The sequence below is a fragment of the Neolamprologus multifasciatus genome, chromosome 22, assembly GCF_963576455.1.
Source record: "Neolamprologus multifasciatus chromosome 22, fNeoMul1.2, whole genome shotgun sequence".
In the NCBI taxonomy this organism is placed as follows: Eukaryota; Metazoa; Chordata; class Actinopteri; order Cichliformes; family Cichlidae; genus Neolamprologus; species Neolamprologus multifasciatus.
The window spans coordinates 27,631,086-27,652,204 of NC_140459.1; the positions used below are offsets into that span (position 1 = coordinate 27,631,086).

At 40.1% G+C, this 21,119-nt stretch overlaps 1 protein-coding gene across 1 annotated transcript in view; it reads left to right on the forward strand.

Moving 5' to 3' along the window:
- fam135b (family with sequence similarity 135 member B) overlaps window positions 1-21,119 on the forward strand; it is a 55,689-nt gene that overhangs the window by 10,196 nt on the left and 24,374 nt on the right. Inside the window, exons 4-9 of the mRNA XM_085148877.1 lie at window positions 9,510-9,649; window positions 14,268-14,338; window positions 15,120-15,293; window positions 15,848-15,974; window positions 19,490-19,649; window positions 20,316-20,365. Of these exons, the coding sequence (XP_085005003.1) occupies window positions 9,510-9,649; window positions 14,268-14,338; window positions 15,120-15,293; window positions 15,848-15,974; window positions 19,490-19,649; window positions 20,316-20,365 (722 nt within the window). The remainder of the gene's footprint in view (window positions 1-9,509; window positions 9,650-14,267; window positions 14,339-15,119; window positions 15,294-15,847; window positions 15,975-19,489; window positions 19,650-20,315; window positions 20,366-21,119) is intronic.

Genomic DNA, 21,119 nt, shown 5'->3' on the forward strand with positions numbered 1-21,119 from the left:
TTGAGGTTTGTGAGATTGATAAAAAAAAAAGAAGCATCATTAGTGACCACAGTAGGCTCATTTTAAATACTTATGAGATCATCAGGGTCGATTTAAAGAATGTTTTTCTTTAAAAAGAAAAAGAGAAGAAAAAGAAAGAGAAAAAAAAATAATGGTCTCAGATTTGAGTCAATTTGTAAAAAACACTTTACTTCAGCATCTGTCTGATAGATTCAAATTTGTTCCGGTAAACAAAGAGTTATCCTCGCGCACAAAATAAGTCATGGAGTTCCACAAAGTTCTATACTGGGACCAATATCCTTTACATTATATTTTCATCTCTTAGGGAGTATTATTGGAAAACACTATATAAATCACTATTGCTATATAGATGATATTCATTTATATCTGTCTATGAACCAAGATAATACAGTTAGTTAAATTGCAGGTGTGTCTGAAAGACATTAAGGCTTGATTTTTGTTGTATTACCTTGGCTCTCAGTAGTACTGTAAGGAGCCTTGGCATTATTTTTGGCTATTTTGTGCTTTAACTCAAACATTAACCTCTTAACATACACCACAGGGCTCGCAAAATCGCTAGCCCGACGTCTCGGGGCTAGCGATATCTCCGGTCGGGCAACCAAAATCTATCTCAGCCCCGCCCGTCGGGCAATCATATAGCTTTTGGTCGACCGACCGGAGATTTCGCTAGCCCCGGGATGTCGGGTTAGCGATTTTGCGAACCCTGCCCAGTGGTGACTAGTGAAACATGTAGTATTAGATTACATTTCAGTAACATGCAAGTAAGAAAAAGTAGATGTCACCCTTCAAATCAAGTCACTTAGACGTGTCTTGGTTTCACAATTCTTCTAAGATTTTCAAATCAGACAGGTATAAATTGGATACAAAGGACAAGATTTGAACCTTGCAGGGATATAAGAGGTTAATCAAATCTCTAAACTAGTCTTCATTCATCTGCACATCTGTCTATGAGTCATCCTGAAAGAATAATTGATGCAGTTGTTCTAAACTTCTAAGCTGGAACATTCAAATTCTTCGTCCTCAAAGCACTCTGAAAAGTGACCCCAAATGCTGCAGCATGAATGATAGAAGGGACTAGAAGGAAAGATAATATTTCTCACATACTGGCTCCTCTTTATTTGCTCCTGTTAAATCCAGAATTGAGCTTAAATATATTCTTCTAGCATACAATTCAAGTTTCCAAAAGTAGAATGGGAGGTCCCTGTGAAGCTAGCTCCCAGTTTGGGTTCAGAAGACAGACGCCTTCTCTACTTTTATGATGTCTCCAATTTTCCTGTTTAAAGCTTACTGTTGAGGCTGGTTCTGGAAATCCTGAACCATTAAGCTGCTGTAGGCTTCCTATGATGCATCGACCACTGTCACTCACGTACTTTCACTCCCCTTGCATTTATATGCTGCAATTGCATGCCCTCCTTTTTTCTCTTCTTTTGCCCCTTACTCTCTAGTCAGCTGAAGACCCCTGAGCCTGCCTGAGGTCTCTTCCTATTAAAAGCAGTTTTTCTCCCTACCATTAGGACTGTCTCAACATGTGATCCTCTCTAATGTTGGAGCATCTTTACCTAAGAATTTAAACCACCTTAAATTGGCACTATATTAAAAAATTGAATATAAAATTTTGATGTCTATATTTAAAAAAGTATCAATTAAAGATGTGACTGTTTTCTTAACGTAGAGCTGTCAACAGATGACAGATAATAATAATAATAATAATAATAATAATAATAATAATAACAACAATAATAATAATGACGATAGGAAAATAAAACAACCAACAATTTGACTGCTGACTACTCAGATTTGTCTCCAAATGCACTGTAATCTCTCACTGCTATTGTGGATAAAAGACAGAAATGTACAAAAGGTTACAGTAAACAGTAAGTAGTCCCACCACTGTGCCAGCTATCCAGGATCTGTAGAGAGTGAGAGCGCTGTCTGGGAATTTTATGGCCCCGTCTTACCGATATGATTTAAGATTTAAAAACTGAGTGACTCATCCTGCAGAATATCTGGCATCTAAAATAGCTTCGAAACATTTCAAACAATAACTCTTAAACGTTTAATAAAATTGTATTGGATGTCCAGTTATCCAGGGAAAGTCTTTAGTCTTGGCTGAAAAGGGCAAAGCAGGCTTAAAGCTGCACTGTGCTGCATAATAGAAAAACTCATCTTAAGGAAAATGTCCATGTATTGAAAAAGCTCTTTCAATTTCTAAAACACATTTGTTTCCTACTTAATTAGAAAAAAAGTGTAAACAATCACCAAAAAATACACTATAGTGAAAGTTTGTGAACATTGAATGCTTCATTCCTATACAAATATACAATTACTTTCAGGTTCCTCAAAGATCATGAAATATTCTTCTTCTGTTGCGTCCATATTTGTATTCATAGGTTGTGACTGAAGGCTTCCAAACCTACCTAACTGTCAAAATGTGGATCTGTGGCGTTGCAGAAAGCTGTTTCACTGCCAATCCTGATTCTCAATATTGGCTATTTTTAGCATATCATGACTGGAGCAGTGTGTGTATGTGTGCGTGTGTGTGTACACCAGCTGTACTGACAGTGCAGCCTACTGTTTTCATTCGGATGTTTTAGATTGTGAGGGCATTTTGGTCTTTTGGAGCAGGATATTAGTCTCAGGCATGTAGCTGTTGTCAGTGTTCTCACTGCTATAGAGGAGGGCACCACCAGCAACACCAAACTGACCATGTGTGCGTGATTGTAAAGATGATGTGTGAGTGTTTTCACCTAAAACACAGTGACAGGAGGCACGGGGTTTTTGATTAAGAAGAATTTCTTGCTCCCTCATTACTGCTGGTTCCAAGTAGCCACCATAATGTCAAGTTGAATAGAAATGAAGAATAGCAGTTTGTCTATTTTTAGGGCTGCTGAATCCTGGAGGATCAGCTTTTTTACATGTTGTAAAGAAAGAGTAGATCATTTTCCAGACAGGGGAGGCTTCAGTTTTGTTACTTTAGCTCAGATTAGCTGACACAAATGTATTTAATAATGTAACTCATTTTTAGAGGTGCCTAATGGTGCTTACTATTCAGTCTTTTCACCTAAAAGCTGCTTAAATAATGACAGTTTGTGTCTTGACAGAATGCTACCTGTTTACACAACTGTAGCCCTATACATTATCCCAAACTACAGGTGACTATGCTTGAGCTCATGATTTGTTTTAAACATGTAACTTTCCTCAAATTCACAAATTGCGTTTTTTATAAAATACTTCTTCATATACAGTAAGGAAAACTCCAGCATGCTAAGCTAGTCTAGTCTAAGCTACTCTAAGGTCCCGCCATAGCATTTCAGTCAGGCTGATCTCTAGACTTTCACATTTGCTCATGTGTTTGGTTTCATTATCTTGTTTCATAACCTAATTCGGGCCAAGCTTTAGTTGTCAGACAGATGGCGTCTCGTTGACTCTAGAATACTTTGATATATGCTCATGTTTGTGAGTTCATGGTTGACTCAAGGTTTCCAGATCCTGTGGCTGCAAAACAAGTTAAAATAATTATCCCTCCACCATCATGCTTGACAGCTGGCATGGGCTGTTTTGTTGATATACTGTGTTTAATGCAGCTTTGCAAAACCTAAGCCATTCAGTCCTGTTTTGTTTTTTAGAGAGAAGAGACTTTCTCCGGGCAATTCTTTTATATACGCAATATTTTATATATTTGTACTATCATGAGCTTTAACGTCTGACACTAACTGAGGTTTGTGGAGTTTGAAATGCAGCTCTTAGGTTTATTGCAGTTTCTCTGAGAATTTTATGGTCTGATCTTGTTGTGTATTTGCTGGGTCATCTGCTCCGCGAACAATTTTTCCATTGTGTTAATGCTCACCTGAACGCTACAGAGCAGCAAACAGCCAAAACCTTTGCTTTAATAGTTGGCGTGACACTTTCTAATGATCAAATAATTAAATACATTTGATTAGCACTTGATATAGATTGGTATAGTGCATTTTTGATGCACTAATATCTAAGCTGCTGACTACACTGCAATGTTTCACCTGCCATTAGCATATGTAGACAGCAAGAAACACTGCAGCTACGTATATTACAGTGAAGATCTTGCATGCATATTGTAATTGGAAGGCTGCGGCCCTCCCCTCTCCTCTGCAGCTCTTTCCACAAGGTCATGCACTGAGCCCGCATACCTCACAGACTGAATCATAAACATAAAGCTGCCATTTGGGCCACAGATAGAACAATTACATTCATCATACAATTCCCTTACTGTGTCCTCTTTGAAAGCGTGTGCTTGACATTTCAATTGTCTGTGCCCTTCAGAAAAAAAATGAATTACTTGTGAAGGATTGTGCCACACACTCAGCTGAAGGATTTAATGACTGTGATTCATGTGCAGTAAGATTGGGATTTTCAAGTCAGAATGTTAACTGGGAGAACTGGAGTGTTGTTTACGGCGTCTCCTACTGCACCGACTAAGATGCCCTTTCTTATTAATATCACGAGGAGCAAATCTGTGTGGCGAGTTCTGTGTGCTTTACTGATAGGCAGAACACAAACACACACACACACACACACAGCAGATGCAGAGCAGAGGCTGTAAGCTGATTATTTCCAGCACAGAAGCACTGTGGCTAAAGCTGAAGGGCGTTTCAGCAGGTTTTAATATGCAGGATGTGATAACAGTCCAGTACCTGTGAGAAGCACAGTACACCAGATGAGTGTCAGAACCGAGTGATTTCTGATGGCATGTGAATATGTAGTTAGTTTGATGATGCTAGGTCATTTTGTGTCAAATAGGTTTTGCTTCTTACAAATTTCTGGATGACTATTCCAGAAAAAAGACAAAGAAACTGGTCAAAACTGGGAGTAAAAAAACAAGATGTTTATGGCACGGTGGAACAGTGGTCAGCACTGCCGCTTACAGCTACCAGATTCTGTCAATGAACATGTGGGTCAGCTTGAGCCTTCCTGTTTACATGTTTTGAACTGCCTGTGTGAGTTTTAAAGGCTCCTTCAGTTAATTGGAGTAATTCTAACTCCCTGGGAGGGGCTGGCAACATGTGCCACCCTCTCATCGATATTGATTCAATCAAAAATAGTATCATTTTACTTTCAAATAAGAACACTTTCATTTTGAGATGTTGTCGGCCTGAGTAAAAAAAATACCTTGGGATTGATGATGCTTAATATTTCCTTAAGAATAGGCATCCATCCATTCACTACTGCCTATCCATTTCAGGGTTGTGGGGGGGCGCTGAAGCCTATCCCAGCTGTCATAGGGCGAGAGGCGGGGTACACCCTGGACAGGTCGCCAGTCTGTCGCAGGGCTAACATATAGACATAGACAATATTTACATTTAAAATAAGTAATCAGAAGTGTTATTATAGTAGATTATGATATTACTATTTTTATCAATTAGTGTTAGATACCAGCAAAATTACAGTTTAATATATTTATATTGTAAGTCGTAAATTATATATATATATATATATATATATATATATATATATATATAATATATGGTGTGTGAGTGTGTTCTACCGAATGTGTAAGAAAATGCAACTTTTAAAATTTTGTTATATACTACAGTGGGGCAAAAAAGTATTTAGTCAGCCACCGATTGTGCAAGTTCCCCCACTTAAAATGATGACAGAGGTCAGTAATTTGCACCAGAGGTACACTTCAACTGTGAGAGACAGAATGTGAAAAAAAAATCCATGAATTCACATGGTAGGATTTGTAAAGAATTTATTCGTAAATCAGGGTGGAAAATAAGTATTTGGTCACCTCAAACAAGGAAAATCCCTGGCTCTCACAGACCTGTAACGTCTTCTGTAAGAAGCTTTTCTGTCCCCCACTCGTTACCTGTATGAATGGCACCTGTTTGACCTCATCATCTGTATAAAAGACACCTGTCCACAGCCTCAACCAGTCAGACTCCAAACTCCGCCATGGCCAAGACCAAAGAGCTTTCGAAGGACACCAGGAAAAGAATTGTAGACCTGCACCAGACTGGGAAGAGTGAATCTACAATAGGCAAGCAGCTTGGTGTGAAAAAATCAACTGTGGGAGCAATCATCAGAAAATGGAAGACATACAAGACCACTGATAATCTCCCTCGATCTGGGGCTCCACGCAAGATCTCATCCCGTGGGGTCAAAATGATCATGAGAACGGTGAGCAAAGATCCCAGAACCACACGGGGGGACCTGGTGAATGACCTGCAGAGAGCTGGGACCAAAGTAACAAAGGTCACCATCAGTAACACACTACAACGGCAGGGAATCAAATCCCACAGTGCCAGACGTGTTCCGCTGCTGAAGCCAGTGCATGTCCAGGCCCGTCTGAAGTTTGCCAGAGAGCACATGGATGATACAGCAGAGGATTGGGAGAATGTCATGTGGTCAGATGAAACCAAAGTAGAACTTTTTGGTATAAACTCAACTCGTCGTGTTTGGAGGAAGAAGAATACTGAGTTGCATCCCAAGAACACCATACCTACTGTGAAGCATGGGGGTGGAAACATCATGCTATGGGGCTGTTTTTCTGCCAAGGGGACAGGACGACTGATCCGTGTTAAGGACAGAATGAATGGGGCCAAGTATGGTGAGATTTTGAGCCAAAACCTCCTTCCATCAGTGAGAACTTTGAAGATGAAACGAGGCTGGGTCTTCCAACATGACAATGATCCAAAACACACCGCCCGGGCAACAAAGGAGTGGCTCCGTAAGAAGCATTTGAAAGTCCTGGAGTGGCCTAGCCAGTCTCCAGACCTCAACCCCATAGAAAATCTGTGGCGGGAGTTGAAAGTCCGTGTTGCTCGGCGACAGCCCCAAAACATCACTGCTCTTGAGAAGATCTGCATGGAGGAATGGGCCAAAATACCAGCTACTGTGTGTGCAAACCTGGTAAAGACCTATAGTAAACGTTTGACCTCTGTTATTGCCAACAAAGGTTATGTTACAAAGTATTGAGTTGTATTTTTGTTATTGACCAAATACTTATTTTCCACCCTGATTTACGAATAAATTCTTTACAAATCCTACCATGTGAATTCATGGATTTTTTTTTTCACATTCTGTCTCTCACAGTTGAAGTGTACCTCTGGTGCAAATTACTGACCTCTGTCATCATTTTAAGTGGGGGAACTTGCACAATCGGTGGCTGACTAAATACTTTTTTGCCCCACTGTATATTTAAAGGTCTTTTCTTCTACAGCCTCATGTGACTGCCATGACAAATAGCTTACAGCCAATTTAGTGCCAGTTCTGTATAAACAAACTATAAACAATATAGTGTTACACCGACTATCAGTTTCCATCTTAACTGATTTTCAATCTTATGAAAGAAGGCTTTATAATATTGTTATATTGCATTTTACGGCTGGTTTAGTGTTTTTTCCACCTCAAGTGTGCACAGCACTGCTAGATGTGTCAAAGCTGTTATTTCAGTAATGCTGCGTTCTTATCAAGGCCTTATCACTGAAAGTCCCTCGACACGTATTGTAACATTTAATCAAGTCTGTAGAACAAACAGACATTGAAAGGGAAGTATAATATCTGTGAGCGTGTGAGAGCAGCCACTGCAGCAGGTGCAGTTTGTTGATTTAGTGATTCTGGCCACATGAAGGGAGAAATCCAGCGTTTGTGAAGCACGGAGGCTCCCGAGGGAAACGATGAGTCCTTCACAGGTCAAATAGACACAGAGAATAATTTATGTTAATGACAGCACACGGTGTCGAGTTTCTAATCTGCTTATGTGTCTTGAAACAGGAGCTTGTTTCAAAAACAAAATAAAAACAAGAACATCAAAGTCACATTCATGCAACTGTAAGGAGACCGTGCTAACACCGCGCAACAACTCCTACCCCAGAAAGTACATCCCCAGAGGGATTATGCTGTCTGTGCCACACATCCACCAAGCCTTTGACAGCACTCGTGCTTCCACACATCCGTCACCCTGGCTGGGGCTGCTTGATGCTGCAAGTAGTGACAGCATTATCGGGAGGAGGCCTGCAGAGAGAGGGAGAGTAAGACCGAGACAGAAAAGAGCACAACCTCAGCAGGGGATTTCAAAGACCTCTCACGGCTCACAGCTGGACAGCAGCTCTGCAGTGCTGCCAGGGAAAAATGCGCTAGTCGCACACAGTAAACAGCCACCGCGTCGCACACCAAAGTGCTACGACGTGGACGATGATGGCAGTTGAAACAATGGGTTGCTTCTGAGATCATGTGAGTTTTGGGGGCAAATGTGTGATATAATTTTTCCACATAAAATCCAATTTATTAGTTTTCCCTTGTGCTTGAAAACATACGTGAATTTAAAGGTACTACTGGCTCTGCATTCCCACACCGAGAAGTTTAAAGGACTTTAAAGTTTATCAGTTGAATTTGATGTGAGCAACATCGATAGACCTAAATATAAAAAAACAGCCCACAGCTGTTTGCTTTGCCTTGCTTTAGTTAAACAAGCCTAGAGACAAGCGGTAACTTTGCTTAGAAAAACTCCAGAGTAGTTTCTGGAGGTTGTTGGGTGTCCCTGGGCGAAATTGACTGCTGCACCAACAGCCTCACTGTGATTGCTTTGGTTGCTAACAGACTGCCACGATTGGGAAACATGTGCCATTTGTCCATGGATTAATGAAATGGAGAATGTTCACCTTTCAAAGTAAATGTTGTTCCTTACTGCTGAAACCAACAGCTTTTACACTGACACTGAACATTCCCTGCTTCCTGTTTGCATCACAATTTTTCAAGGTAGCTGCAAATAAAAGCTGACAGATCACCCAATGTTGCAGTCAACCCGAGTCAGTCTGCCCTCACCTGTGACACGTGTCCTTGTAGTCAGGGCCTCGACTCTGGTTCTATTCTACAATATGTATTCCGATATAACAGAGCGTTGCCAGGTACATGTGGGATTTTGCAATTAAATTGCCATCATGCAGCAACTACTTCGCTATTTGTGGAAGAACTTCTGAATTGAACTGATCAATACAACTGCAGGAAGGTTTTTTCTCTAGCATCCGCAGCCAGTGTCAATACAGGTTTAGAGGGAACCTACTCATAGAGGCCCGAATGATTTTTTTTTTGTTAACAGTGTGCGCTGACCTGCTTTCTGAACCAGTCTAAGTGTTCACATGAAGAACTGCCGTTTTTTATGTTTCCATTTTGCTGCTTGATTTCTTGTTTTTTTAGCGTTCTTGGTCCAAAACTCATTTACAGATTTCATCACTTGGTTCTAGAGCTAAACGTAGATGCTTGCCTCTGAGTGTCTGTAAATATGTGCAAATGTCAAGAACTGTGTAGATCCTCACAAACCTGTTGATGCTGTGCAAACATAAAGTGATGTTTTGTTTGTTTGTAGTCATGACAGCGAGCTCTGAGAAAGCTCCTGTTATCAGTTAAACATTCGTGTTTAATGCTTGTTGTAGTCTATCGGATCTATGTCTTATCATATGTGGATACTAATTGCACTTGCTGTCACTGTGCTGTGCTTTTGCGTCCCACATTAGGAGAGTGCAGCTTCAGCTCTGCGGGGGTTTACGACGGCACCGTGTTCAGCCGGATATTTCAGATCCTGTACAGAAACGAGGAGATATCAGTGAATGACTGTATGAACTTCAAAGTCCACCTGCTATTGGACGGAGAACGGGTGAGTCATGCTGGTGACATTTTCTGCACACACACAGACAAATATCCAGTTTGAAAGGGGGGGGGGGGGGGTGGATTGATTGCCATTTGCTCGCTTTTTTATTTATTCCATAGCAACTTGTAGCTTTACAGCACATTAAATGGGCCGTAATTAATGGATTTCATCATTCTCTATTCCCTTCTGCACTTGTTGTTTTTATCATCGGACACAAACGATACTCCTTGTTCAGAACACACACATTCGTTCCACTTAATCACAGCAGATATTTTACACAACAGGGAATAAAAGATGAAAAACTACGGTGCTATATATTTTGCAGGTGTTCAGACTGCAAAATATATAGTCTATCTGTTTATAGCTGTATAGATTTAAAGCAGGGGTGTCAGAGCCGTTCTATTTCTTTGGCCAAAGACAGCTCAATTTGCAAAGATGTACTTTCTGGAAACATTGACTTGTAAGGTTTGTCTAACAGAGCTTAAGATGTCTAAAGCATCATTGACTGTAGAATGAAAATAGGGTATCCTGCGATTAGGAACAATCGATGGGCGCCCAGTGGTTGCATGAAATTGTTTTGCTATTGGGAACCAATTGTAAGTAATTGTCAGTGCGCAACACCCTCATCTGATGATTGCACAGGCCACCTGGCAGGTGGCAACCTATCTCCAAACAGTTGCAGTCCGACTCAGACTAACTGCAGTCACGCTCATCCAGATGAAGGCGGAGGTTTGCAAATAAAGCAGACGGGTTGCCAATATGTTGCTTTCAATCGGACTCACTTTACAGTAGGGACTCGACTCAACTTATATAAACTGTTTGCATTCTGATTATAGATTCCTGTTGAAAAGCAAGATTGCCGGGCAGCTATAGCAAATTGAAATTAAAGTGCTGTCATGCAGCAGAGGACTTTCTGAATTTCTACTTCAGATCTATGAGTTGTGGCTGAACTCTAAATGGAAGTAGTTGTGTATGAAGACAGCCACAGATTTGTGATTTTTGCAGACTGATCACAGTTACAGCTGCCATATTCTTAGAAACAGTTTGCACTGATGTTCTGGGTAAACATTTCATGTGATGGCTATAACAGGGATAAAAATGCATTTAAATAAACAAAGCTTATAAGTTAATGTAGCTCTAATCTTTGGAGCTACTGGTCAGTCTGATGGCTCGCCCTTTGGTGCCAATAGCTAATTTCCTGAGGCTACCAGTGTAGCCCGGATACTTGGATAGACATTAAAGGAAATCCAGTTCAGAACTTCCTGTTCAATGTTTATGAACCCAGAAAATGTAATAAAGCTTATTGAAAGCTAAGTTGACCTCAGACACAGCAACTGTTTTTGCGATTGCATTGGTCATATTAATTTAACTATTAAATGGCTGCTAATTGGTTAGCTACATGCATGAACTGTATGTAACAGATACTGAATGTAACAGATGTTTTTAAATGGGCACTGATTTTACTTTTGTAGTAGGTCTGAAGTGGAATATTAGAAGAACTGAACTTTTCAACTTTTTGACAGCTGGCTTTCATTTTCAGGCCTAGAACTTGTCTCCAATACTTTCTTTAAGGGTCTGTGGGCACACTATAGTTTTTTTTGTTAACGGAGGCATTAGCGGTTTTTAAATGTGATGAAATGATTAACAGGAGTTTGGTTCCCTGAAAGATAACAACAGCTATTCACTAGAAAAGGTTAATTGCCTTTTTCAAAGGAATTCTGTCCTAATCATAATAACCACTCAACCAGTGCGAGGGTCACCGAGCTCGTAGACTCGTTCCGTGAAATTAATGTTATGTAACTGAAAGACTGTGCCTGTGCACCCAGACCGGCCATATTTAGTTCAACTGATCAGGTGTGTAAACCTACCTGACAGTTATTGATGTTATGTTTTACTGTGGGCGTGACCCTGAGAATCCACTCTGCCCGTTTTTGCCTGTGGGAGCCACCGGAGCTCAAATTGATCAGCAGTGACAGCGGTGACACGGGCTTGATGCTGGGACGTGGGAGCATAAAGATGGCCTCATTTGAAGCTAATCATGCATTTGATAGCAGTAGCTCACACGCTGACATTACTCTAAACCGTCGCTCAGCTGCTCCCTGACATGTGGTGTATACGCCTAGTTTACTGTGGAAGGATTCCTGCTTTTGCCCGAATGTGGATTTTCTGTCTCACATGACAACTAATTTTAGAAATGTTCATTAAACGTAGGTGTTGCTGTGGAGGTGTGGAGACAGAAGAGCTTAAAGGCATATCAGATTTCATCTGTAAGCTCTCCCGAAGGCTCCCCGCTCATTAACCTTCCAGAGGTTATCTGCTGTTCACAGCTACAGATAGCGCAGACGAAAATAGCCTCTCATTTCCCCTGTGCACACCCGATGTATTCTTAATCAATCACACCATCAATATCAGATGGATTTATACGTTTACTGTAAGCGCTACAAAAGTGGAACTGCTTCTATTAAAATTTAACAGCGCTGCACACCAATCCTCAGAAGAGTCTGTTGCATCCATTTTCGGCCCCGGCTTTGTAGTTTCATAATACCGTTTTTTTTTTTTTCCACTTTGTTGTTCAGATTTATGCCTTTATTTTCTACGGCACTTTGAACATGAGAGTAATTGATTTTTTCAGCCCACATGAAAGACATAAATGCCGGAATACAGAGAACATAAACAGTTAATCAAAAAGAACACTAAAGTGGCTAAATCAGAATTGCAAACAAGGTTGGTTACATTAGCTTCTGTGCCAAATAGCAGCAAATCCATCATGTTCTTGTTGGTACCGTGTGATGGCCGTTCCCCTTCATTAATTCAGAATTTCTCCATTCACGTGAGTGACAGTAAATAAATGAAAGTCAGATCCTTCTCCACAGAGCACAAGTGGCTGCCGTATGGTTTGATGAGTGCAAAGATAATGTGAAAGCTGAGGCTACAGCTGTCACATCCACCTCTGGGAGATTTTTGAACCCTGTCATCTAGAAATGGCATTTATAAAAAAAATATGTTTTTGTGAAATATCAGAATCTACATACGGTGACTTTTACCAGCCTACCTGTGTTGCTTAAATCTGGATATGAACACTAGTCTAGTCTTCTGTGTGAAACACCCAACAGCCTCTTGCACTGATTTGTTGCACTTCCGTTCTGAAGTCTCAGTTTTGCATTCGCCATTGTGCCAGGGTGGAAGCTGTTGGGTGTTATCAGCAGTGTTGGTCAAGTTACTTAAAAAAAGTAATTAGTTACTGATTACTTCTCCATGAAAGTAATCCCATTACTTTACTGATTATTTATTTTCAGAAGTAAATAGTTACTTTATTACTTAGTTACATGATACACAACCCGAATACATACTAAAGCAACAGACCTTTCAGCCCAATTCTATTTTTTCTGCATAATCCATCATATAAAATTGAATCAAGTGAAAACTAATAAAACAAGTTTTATTAGTTTTAATCTTTTAGCTTTATGCACATTGCATTAAGCAAAAATGTAATTATAAGAAACAGTCTTTGACTTGAGCTTTGTTTAACAATTAAACCTATTTTTTTTTTTGCATATTCCAGCATATAACGTAAAATAATGTTTTAGCGGCACTAAGTCCTGTCGCTCTTATATCTATTGTCACCTGGAGGTTTGCCCAGTGCTGCAGCGGTCATGTCAGTGGTTGGATCTCTGTGAATTTCACATTCCTGTGGCAGCGTGCTAGGTGCTTGCTCAGATTTGAAGTTAAAGTTTTTGCTGTAGAAAGAAGTTTTCTTGCCACGCTGAGTGTACAGCAGATGCTAATGTTTTTGTCATTTTTTACAGAATCAAACTCAAAGTAATGTCAGTACGTCCATACTTTAAACGCTGCATGGTCGTACTCTCTCCCGCACTCCATATTATCCATTATTGATCTACACACGTCTGTTGCTGCCACGGACGTCGCGTGCTTTTACGTAATTGTCATGAGACACTCTCACAAACAAAATCATGGTCTACTAACACAGTAACGCAGTGTGCTTACGGGAAAGTGACAGTAATCTAATTAGTTTTTTTTGCAATAGTAGTCCCTTACTTTACTCATTGCTTGAAAAAAGTAATCGGATTACGGTAACACGTTACTGCCCATCTCTGGTTATCAGCTATTGCTAACTAGCTTGATTAGCAAGGTGCAGTTACAATTCTATGTGATATCAATGCTACATTTGGTTAGCAAATAAATGGAAGTAAATAAGTATAATCAAACACCAATTAAAATACACTAATGCAAAGGTACAGAGACCAAACTCTCACAGACTCATGGGCCACTTGATGCGATGTCCAAAGCGAGTTAACCCACGTTCATTTTTATTTTACACCATAAAAAAGCATGTTTAGAAACCTGGTAAAAAGGGATTTGGCTTCTATGGAAACTTCTCCAACCATAATAACTGTGTGGTCGGATAGATTTGTATACATCTGGACACTGTAGTTAGGGGCGTGGTCACCTTGGCAGACAGGGACCAGTTGAGGTAGCTGAACTTGACCTGTCTACATGGTTTTTTTGGTTTGTTCTGTGATACAAAGATTATGATTATGATTCTTTTGTGCCCATGGTCTTTTGATATTTATGCATCAACAATCCTTATCGTTCCATTTTGCAGGTGGAGGAGGCCTTGAGTGAGGTGGATTTTCAGTTGAAGCTGGATCTTCATTTCACTGACAATGAGCAGCAGTAAGTTTCTGAACCACTTTGAAAATATGTGTTTGGTGTGTGTTTGAGATGTGAAGTGAGCGACTTTCCCATTTGGCTGCTAGACATCACTTTAAGCACCTGATCACAAATATACGGCATACGATCCATGACTACAGGGATTTGTATGTTTGCTTGGGACAAAAGGAAGAAGAAGAAATATTTAGATTGTATCATCATTGTTGATATTGGATTATGAGTGAGCAGCTTTCCCAGTTATTTAAAACTGGTACTTGCTAAAGGCAGTTGCCCTGATATTTCCCACTCACTTAAATATGAGATGCTCCTTTTAATGAGAAGTTTTAGGCGCTCCAGGGTCACACTTTTACTACCAGCAATAAAACCACTTCTTTAGTTAATCTGCACTCTCTGGCACAGATACAAAGATGATCAGATTTTAATTTTTTTTTAATGTATTATTTCATTCTCATTTTCAGTGCTGAAAAAAGCAGGCATTGAAATTCTGCTTAGTTTTAACAGTCTACTCATAACATAAATAACAGTTATGATTCGTCATATTAAAAACTTTAACTGTAAATATTTTCATTAGGGTTTCCTGATTAAGTTAATATACCAACGGAGAACTTTACAGTGTAGCATTATCTAATTAAAACATCTGAGTACTTCCATCAATGATGTTGTTTAGTTATATTCTGTCCTTTGCTAGATGAGCCATTCTAATGGAACAGCTGCAAACATTATGGACGATGGCAAAAAAGGACGATTTTCACTTAAAGAGTTGGGTTTGTTTTTACTCCCTCAGGTTGGCTGATATAGCGACTGTCCCCTTGATCAGCAGTCGGACCCTCAGCCTCCATTTCCACCCGCGAAGAGGCCTCCACCACCACGTCCCTGTCATGTTCGACTATTTCCACTTGTCAGTCATTTCTGTCTCCATCCACGCTTCACTGGTTGCCTTACATCAGCCCCTCCTCAGGTAAAGTCTGGAAAGCTTGCAACTTTTTCGCATCCTGCAGACCCCGAATCTTCACATTACACAAATTTGTATCTGATTTGGTATGATCTCAGGAACCCAACTATTCTTTTCACTGCACAATCTGCTAATCCGCTAATCATTTTGTAATCTATGGCTTTGAATGCTGTTTGGAGATGTGTTCAAGAAAAAAGGTCAAACATCTGCAATGAGCAGGTTTTAATTTTTTAAGTGAAAATTTTAACTAAAAAGAAACCCATACAGTCAAGCAGGCGAGAACGTGAGCTTGAACTGCTGGCACATCTTTTGCGATTGATAATGTATCTCTTGGCGAGCTGAATGAATAATTTTCCAAACACTCATCTGATGAATTCAGCCGTCAGTGTCATAGTCGATGTTCCAACATGCATTACATAGATTACTGCAGCACTTGACTGATTGCAGCAGAACTGCTCTTATTTCTCAGTTCACGTCTTCCTTCAGAGTCACAAACGCTAAACACAACACAAACATATTCATACTTTGCCCCTGCTGTGTCATCCCTGCCCTCTCTCCAGCTTTGCCCGTACGGGGAAGGGCTCCTGGCTTGGGAAGGGCTCGCCAGAGAGCACGAACGACCCGTCCGCCATGTCTGTAGAGAACCTCGTGTTCGGCGCTGGCTACTGCAAACCTGTCATCTCTGAGGTGTGTTAACCTTTAGCGGTTCAGCTGCTTTCAGATAGAAAGTCATACAAAGTCAAAGCCTATTTTGTCTCACAAAGCTGAAAACAAATGTCTCCCTTTGAGCTGGTTGTTCTCTTCTTTTTGTCAGCGAGCAGCTAAATGCCAAGCGATGACGTAAACAGAAAGGTTTAGGAACAGAGGCCGACAGATTTAGCCGGGATTTGCTTGGGCATGTCATCCAGAAGCAACGGGATTTTGAGCTGGGAAGGGAGTCGTCCTGATTTGGATTACAGATTCCAGACCTTGTCTGTCCTTCGGAATCAGTCATTTGTTGGCACTATGCAGAATCCTGTAGGTTTTAAGACCAGAGGCCAACGTGGTGATTATCACTGTGCAGCGCTGTGGTGTTTCATACTATTTGTTGAAGCCGCTTGCCCAGGCTTGTAGGCTTCCAGGCTTAGCATCTGGAATTGATAGGAACTCCCACTGGAAATGATGGTGCTGTCTCTCATGCTTCTGGCTTATTTATAGCGCACTTAAGATTCACAATGAAATAAATAATAATCTATCATAATTACTAATCATGATTATATATGGCCTATAGCAAATTTATTTTATTGCCTTTTATTCACCTAGGCATATATTAGTAAAAAGCTGTATTCAATAGTAGCAGGTGATAAAAGACACCCATGACTCATATTTGTTATTGTGACTCAACAACTTCTTTCTTTCTTTAGTTGTGTAATTAGCCTTGATTCTGTGAGTGTGTAGCTAGCTGTCAATAGGAGAGAATGCAGCACTTTGGTTAACAAGCCCTACAGCTCACAGATAAAAGTGAGAAATCTGCAGCCGTACGGAGACACAACCAGTATACAGCAGGCGTGTCAAGCGTATGGAAAGCGAGCCCGAAAAGGCCTCATCAGAGGGTCCAGTGTGAAAAGATATCATTAAAAATCAGAGTGGTGATTCCAGCGATTTCTTTTTTCCAAAAGACTCATAAAAAGGTTTTGTGCATTTGTCGATCCACTGTGTGGGTGCATTTGAGACACAGTGCCACTTATTTACCATCATTTCTCCTGTAAATGGAAGATTCATGTATAAAGTTACATGCACTTCTTAAAACTAGAAGAAAATATTTTATATTTCAATATGTTACAATGCAGTGTTTCTACCAAGCACGGGTGAATGATAGTTTTAATCTCACATAGATTCCTGTCTAGACTAGTTTGCGTAGTTTACAGATAAGGAGCCACACAGTATCTCTTTGCACAGCTAGCCTGTCCTCGTGACTCTTTGGACTCGGAGCAAACAGTACTGAGCAGACAAAAGGAAACAAAAAGTGTGACCTTTTTCAAGTCTTCCAAGAATTGCAGAACCCAATGCAGCGGTGTACTCCCAACGCAACTCGAATCACTGCTGCTGTTTTCAGGTATCACCTCATATCCAAAAATTATATTTTGGGGCTGTTGCTCCTTACTGAGTTTAGCTTTCTTTTGTATATTTGGTAATTACACCAACATAAGGTACAAAGAGTTTTTCCTCAGGTTTTATAACATGCATCTCTCAGGTCTCCGTGAACGTCACGGTCTGCACAGTAAATCCTAATGAGCTCCCAGGCCCCCACGCCACCTTGCCGCTCCTCCCAGTTTTTACTCCCACCCCTGGCTGGGCGCTTTAATAAGCTCAGCGTTTAGCCAAGCGGGGGGGTTGCGTTTGATCACAGTAATGAGTTGTGCTTGCAAGCGCCACGTACCACATAGCTGCAGGTGAAAGCTGCGCACAACGCTGCAGACTCTTTCACCTTCATTTATTTACAGCTTTTTACCTGCGGCTACACTTAGTTTCCAGCACTTTCCCCCTTAACATGTGTCATTTTGTCTAAATCTTGTGCTTCTGCTGTAAGATAAGACTTTTTAAAATTTGGTGTTTCTTTGTAAAAATTATACACAAAACTGGAACACTGGAAAGAAACGCTACCTGCATGCTTCAGAAGTAAACGGCTCCATAGCAAATTAAACAAGCAGCAAACAGAAGCAGAAATCGACATCAGGTGAACTGTGGCAGATTTTAACCATTTTTAGTGTGTAGAGAAACTGTGCTTTTAGGGTAATGACTAGTTTATAGGGGGAAAAAAGCTATTTTTCGGTGCACCTCGCTTACAGACTGTTCCCAGCGGGCCTCTATAAAGCTAAAGAGAATTATGGAAGAAAACATACAGGTGTTCCTTCCTGGTTCGGGTATACTCCACTGGAGCAATTACAGAGTGTGCACAGGTATGATGATAGGGCTGGCAACTTCACTAGCTCGAGGGAAATTACAGTATGTCCTGATACTCAGGCATCACATGCCTTTTGGAGCTCTACGCTCCACAGAGGCAGCCAGAAATCTTGTCACTGGGTGGGAAGAACTCTGATGAGTGTTTGGGGTCAGGGACCATGGATGGTGGTAGGCATACTGTGATGACTCACGTCTAAAGTGATACAGTCTTTTTAGACCACTGTCTCTTCTAGAAGACTTCAAGGCTTTGGTGATTTGTAGTTGGTTGCACAGTGCCAGCAAATGCTATTAACGGCTTTGGTGAAGCACAGCTAGAGCCCGTCTTTCATTGTTAGAGAGCCATCTGCTGGAACAAAGGCCCATATTACAGCCCAGATTTTAATGACCGATCAGAAAGCAGAGGTTTGTACTTAAGCTACCAGATCTTGTTGTTTTTATTATTTCTCTTTTTATGTGCTGGTTCCTTGTCAAGCAGCTTTTCACCTACATTTTAGCATACACTTATTTATGTAAGAAAGACACACTCAGTGGTTAATGGGCTGGCAGGCAGATGAGTGAGCCACAGCAGACACTGACAGGGGTTAGTTGTTTTTGTTATACTTGATGACTCGCACCCTTTACATTCTGAGTTTCAGTTTCCTTCTTTTGGATGAAGTGCAAAATAAAAAGAACTTTTCTACACCAGCTATCACTCAGAAAAAACTGATGGTGGTGCTTTCATGACGGAGATGCAATTTTTTGGGCACTATTTGGGGGATGACTCATCTACTCAAAACCATATCTACCTACAGGCACAAACAAAGGACCTGTGTCTGGACGTTTGATTCTAGTTCAGTGGATATAATGTGAAGCATAGTTAAATACTATACTATGTACTATTTCATACAGATTGTTGCACAGATTTTAAAAAGACTTTTCTCCAAACAGTGCTTTGCTTCTTGGGCCAAGTTCCCACACCTGGGACCTGCCATACATCCACATGTGCCACATAAATGTCTTGATCTGCTTTTGCAGCTTACAGCTAGCTGTGTTTAAGAGGCATTTGTTTTATTGTATCAGATCTTCCAAGGAGTTATTGTGACTGCAAAAGTAAGCTTCTATTACTAAGAGGTCAGAGCAACAAACCTTCAAACCAGGCTATAGTAGAACCTGTTAAGTTCAAGTATGTGTGCATGTTTGTCATTAAAAGAGGACATTATACTTGAGAGGTGACTTGTGACCTACATAGTAGCTGACATTTCCTCTGTCCTTCTCCTCAGGGAAGTTTTTATGTGCCCAGTGAAAACTGCCTGCAGAGAGCTCATACGTGGCACCGGCGGCTCTGTCGCCTCCTGTTGGTGGCACACAGAGGCCTGCACACGTACTACACAGCACTGATGAAGGAGATCCCACAGCTGCAGCAGATTCCTCTGGAATCAGGTGGCACATATATAGAAAGCCTTGGACCTGTTTCTTCATTAAAAGTCTAGTGAGATCTGAAAATAACATATTGGAACATTTTAATAATGCATGAACTGTTTTTATTTTTACGACAATGTAAATTATTAAAAAAATATGATTAAAACTGTAGAAAAAGTATTATTTTAATGACCTTGTCAGAAAGTAATTTAAAATCACCCCAATAGAAATAGAGGACTAACATTAAACAGTTTACCTGTACTGAAAACTAAACTATAAGTACTGCTATTATTTGATGTACTTAGAGTACTTGTTATGTATTCTGTAAACCTTTTTCCAACTCTGGTACAGTGACACTTCATTTCCCCTAAAACCTTAACTTCGTATATATGTAGTGGAGTACAAGCATGCTAATTGTAACCTCCAGTTTCCTGAACACAGTTTGATCACATGGTCTTAAGCAGTGAATGTAAATGTTTCCATATTTGCCCTTTTAGACGGGGCTTCGTGCAGCCTCTTAGCCACAGTAAAACAAGCCATTTCAGTTCCCTTCACTTCAGCTTGTCTATATCTAAAACTGTGCACATATGCTTAACTTGTTTTATAAGATTTTCAAACTATATGTGTGTATGACCCTCTGTCACAGGATAATGAAAGTTAAAACTCCCCAAATATTTATTCCCACAGATGTGTCGCCTGTAGAAGAAACTCTAAATCAGCTGACAATAGAGCTACAGGTAAGTTCATGCCTTTGTATGATAGTAACAAACATATCTTATCTTATTGTCTCTTTATAAATATTTTATTAAACAAAAAATAGGAAAAATGCAGGTTAATCTATAAGTAAAAATAATTAAACTTAACAATCAATCAAACCATTACTTGTATGTGAATTATTGACATAACGCTATTTTATTTTTAACCTCATCAACACACAGCACACACTGACAATAACAAAAATACTTTATTATAGAGCTCTATGTAAGAGTCTAACCAACAAAGCAGCCTCTGTCACTTTTCACTTTGATATGTCACTAGTCCATAGTACCTGCTGTTTCCTGTTTGTTTCTATTCTAATACAAAAAAGCACCAGCATGCTAAGAATAGATTCACATTAAAAAAGTTATTTCTTTATATTGTTATGTGCTTCTAAGGAATCAAACGTCTTAATTTTTAAAGTGATCTGGAGCAAAAGTTTTCTAGACATTCTAACTCAACATTTTTAGTCCACTCCTTCTCACTGACCATTTATTAAGTCACTCAACACTGACCTATGAACTATCAAGCAATCAAGTACAGGATGAGCCAGTGTTCTCACCGGACATAACAGAAACTTAGCAAAGAAAGACTTTTAAGTATTATCTATAGGCACTTTATTACGAGCTGCCTGTGAAAAAAATCACGATTTGCTTCCATGTGTTTAGATGAATCTGCAAAAAATGCCAAAGACAACTTATAAAACAGTATTTTTACACCAGTGAAGTGATTCTC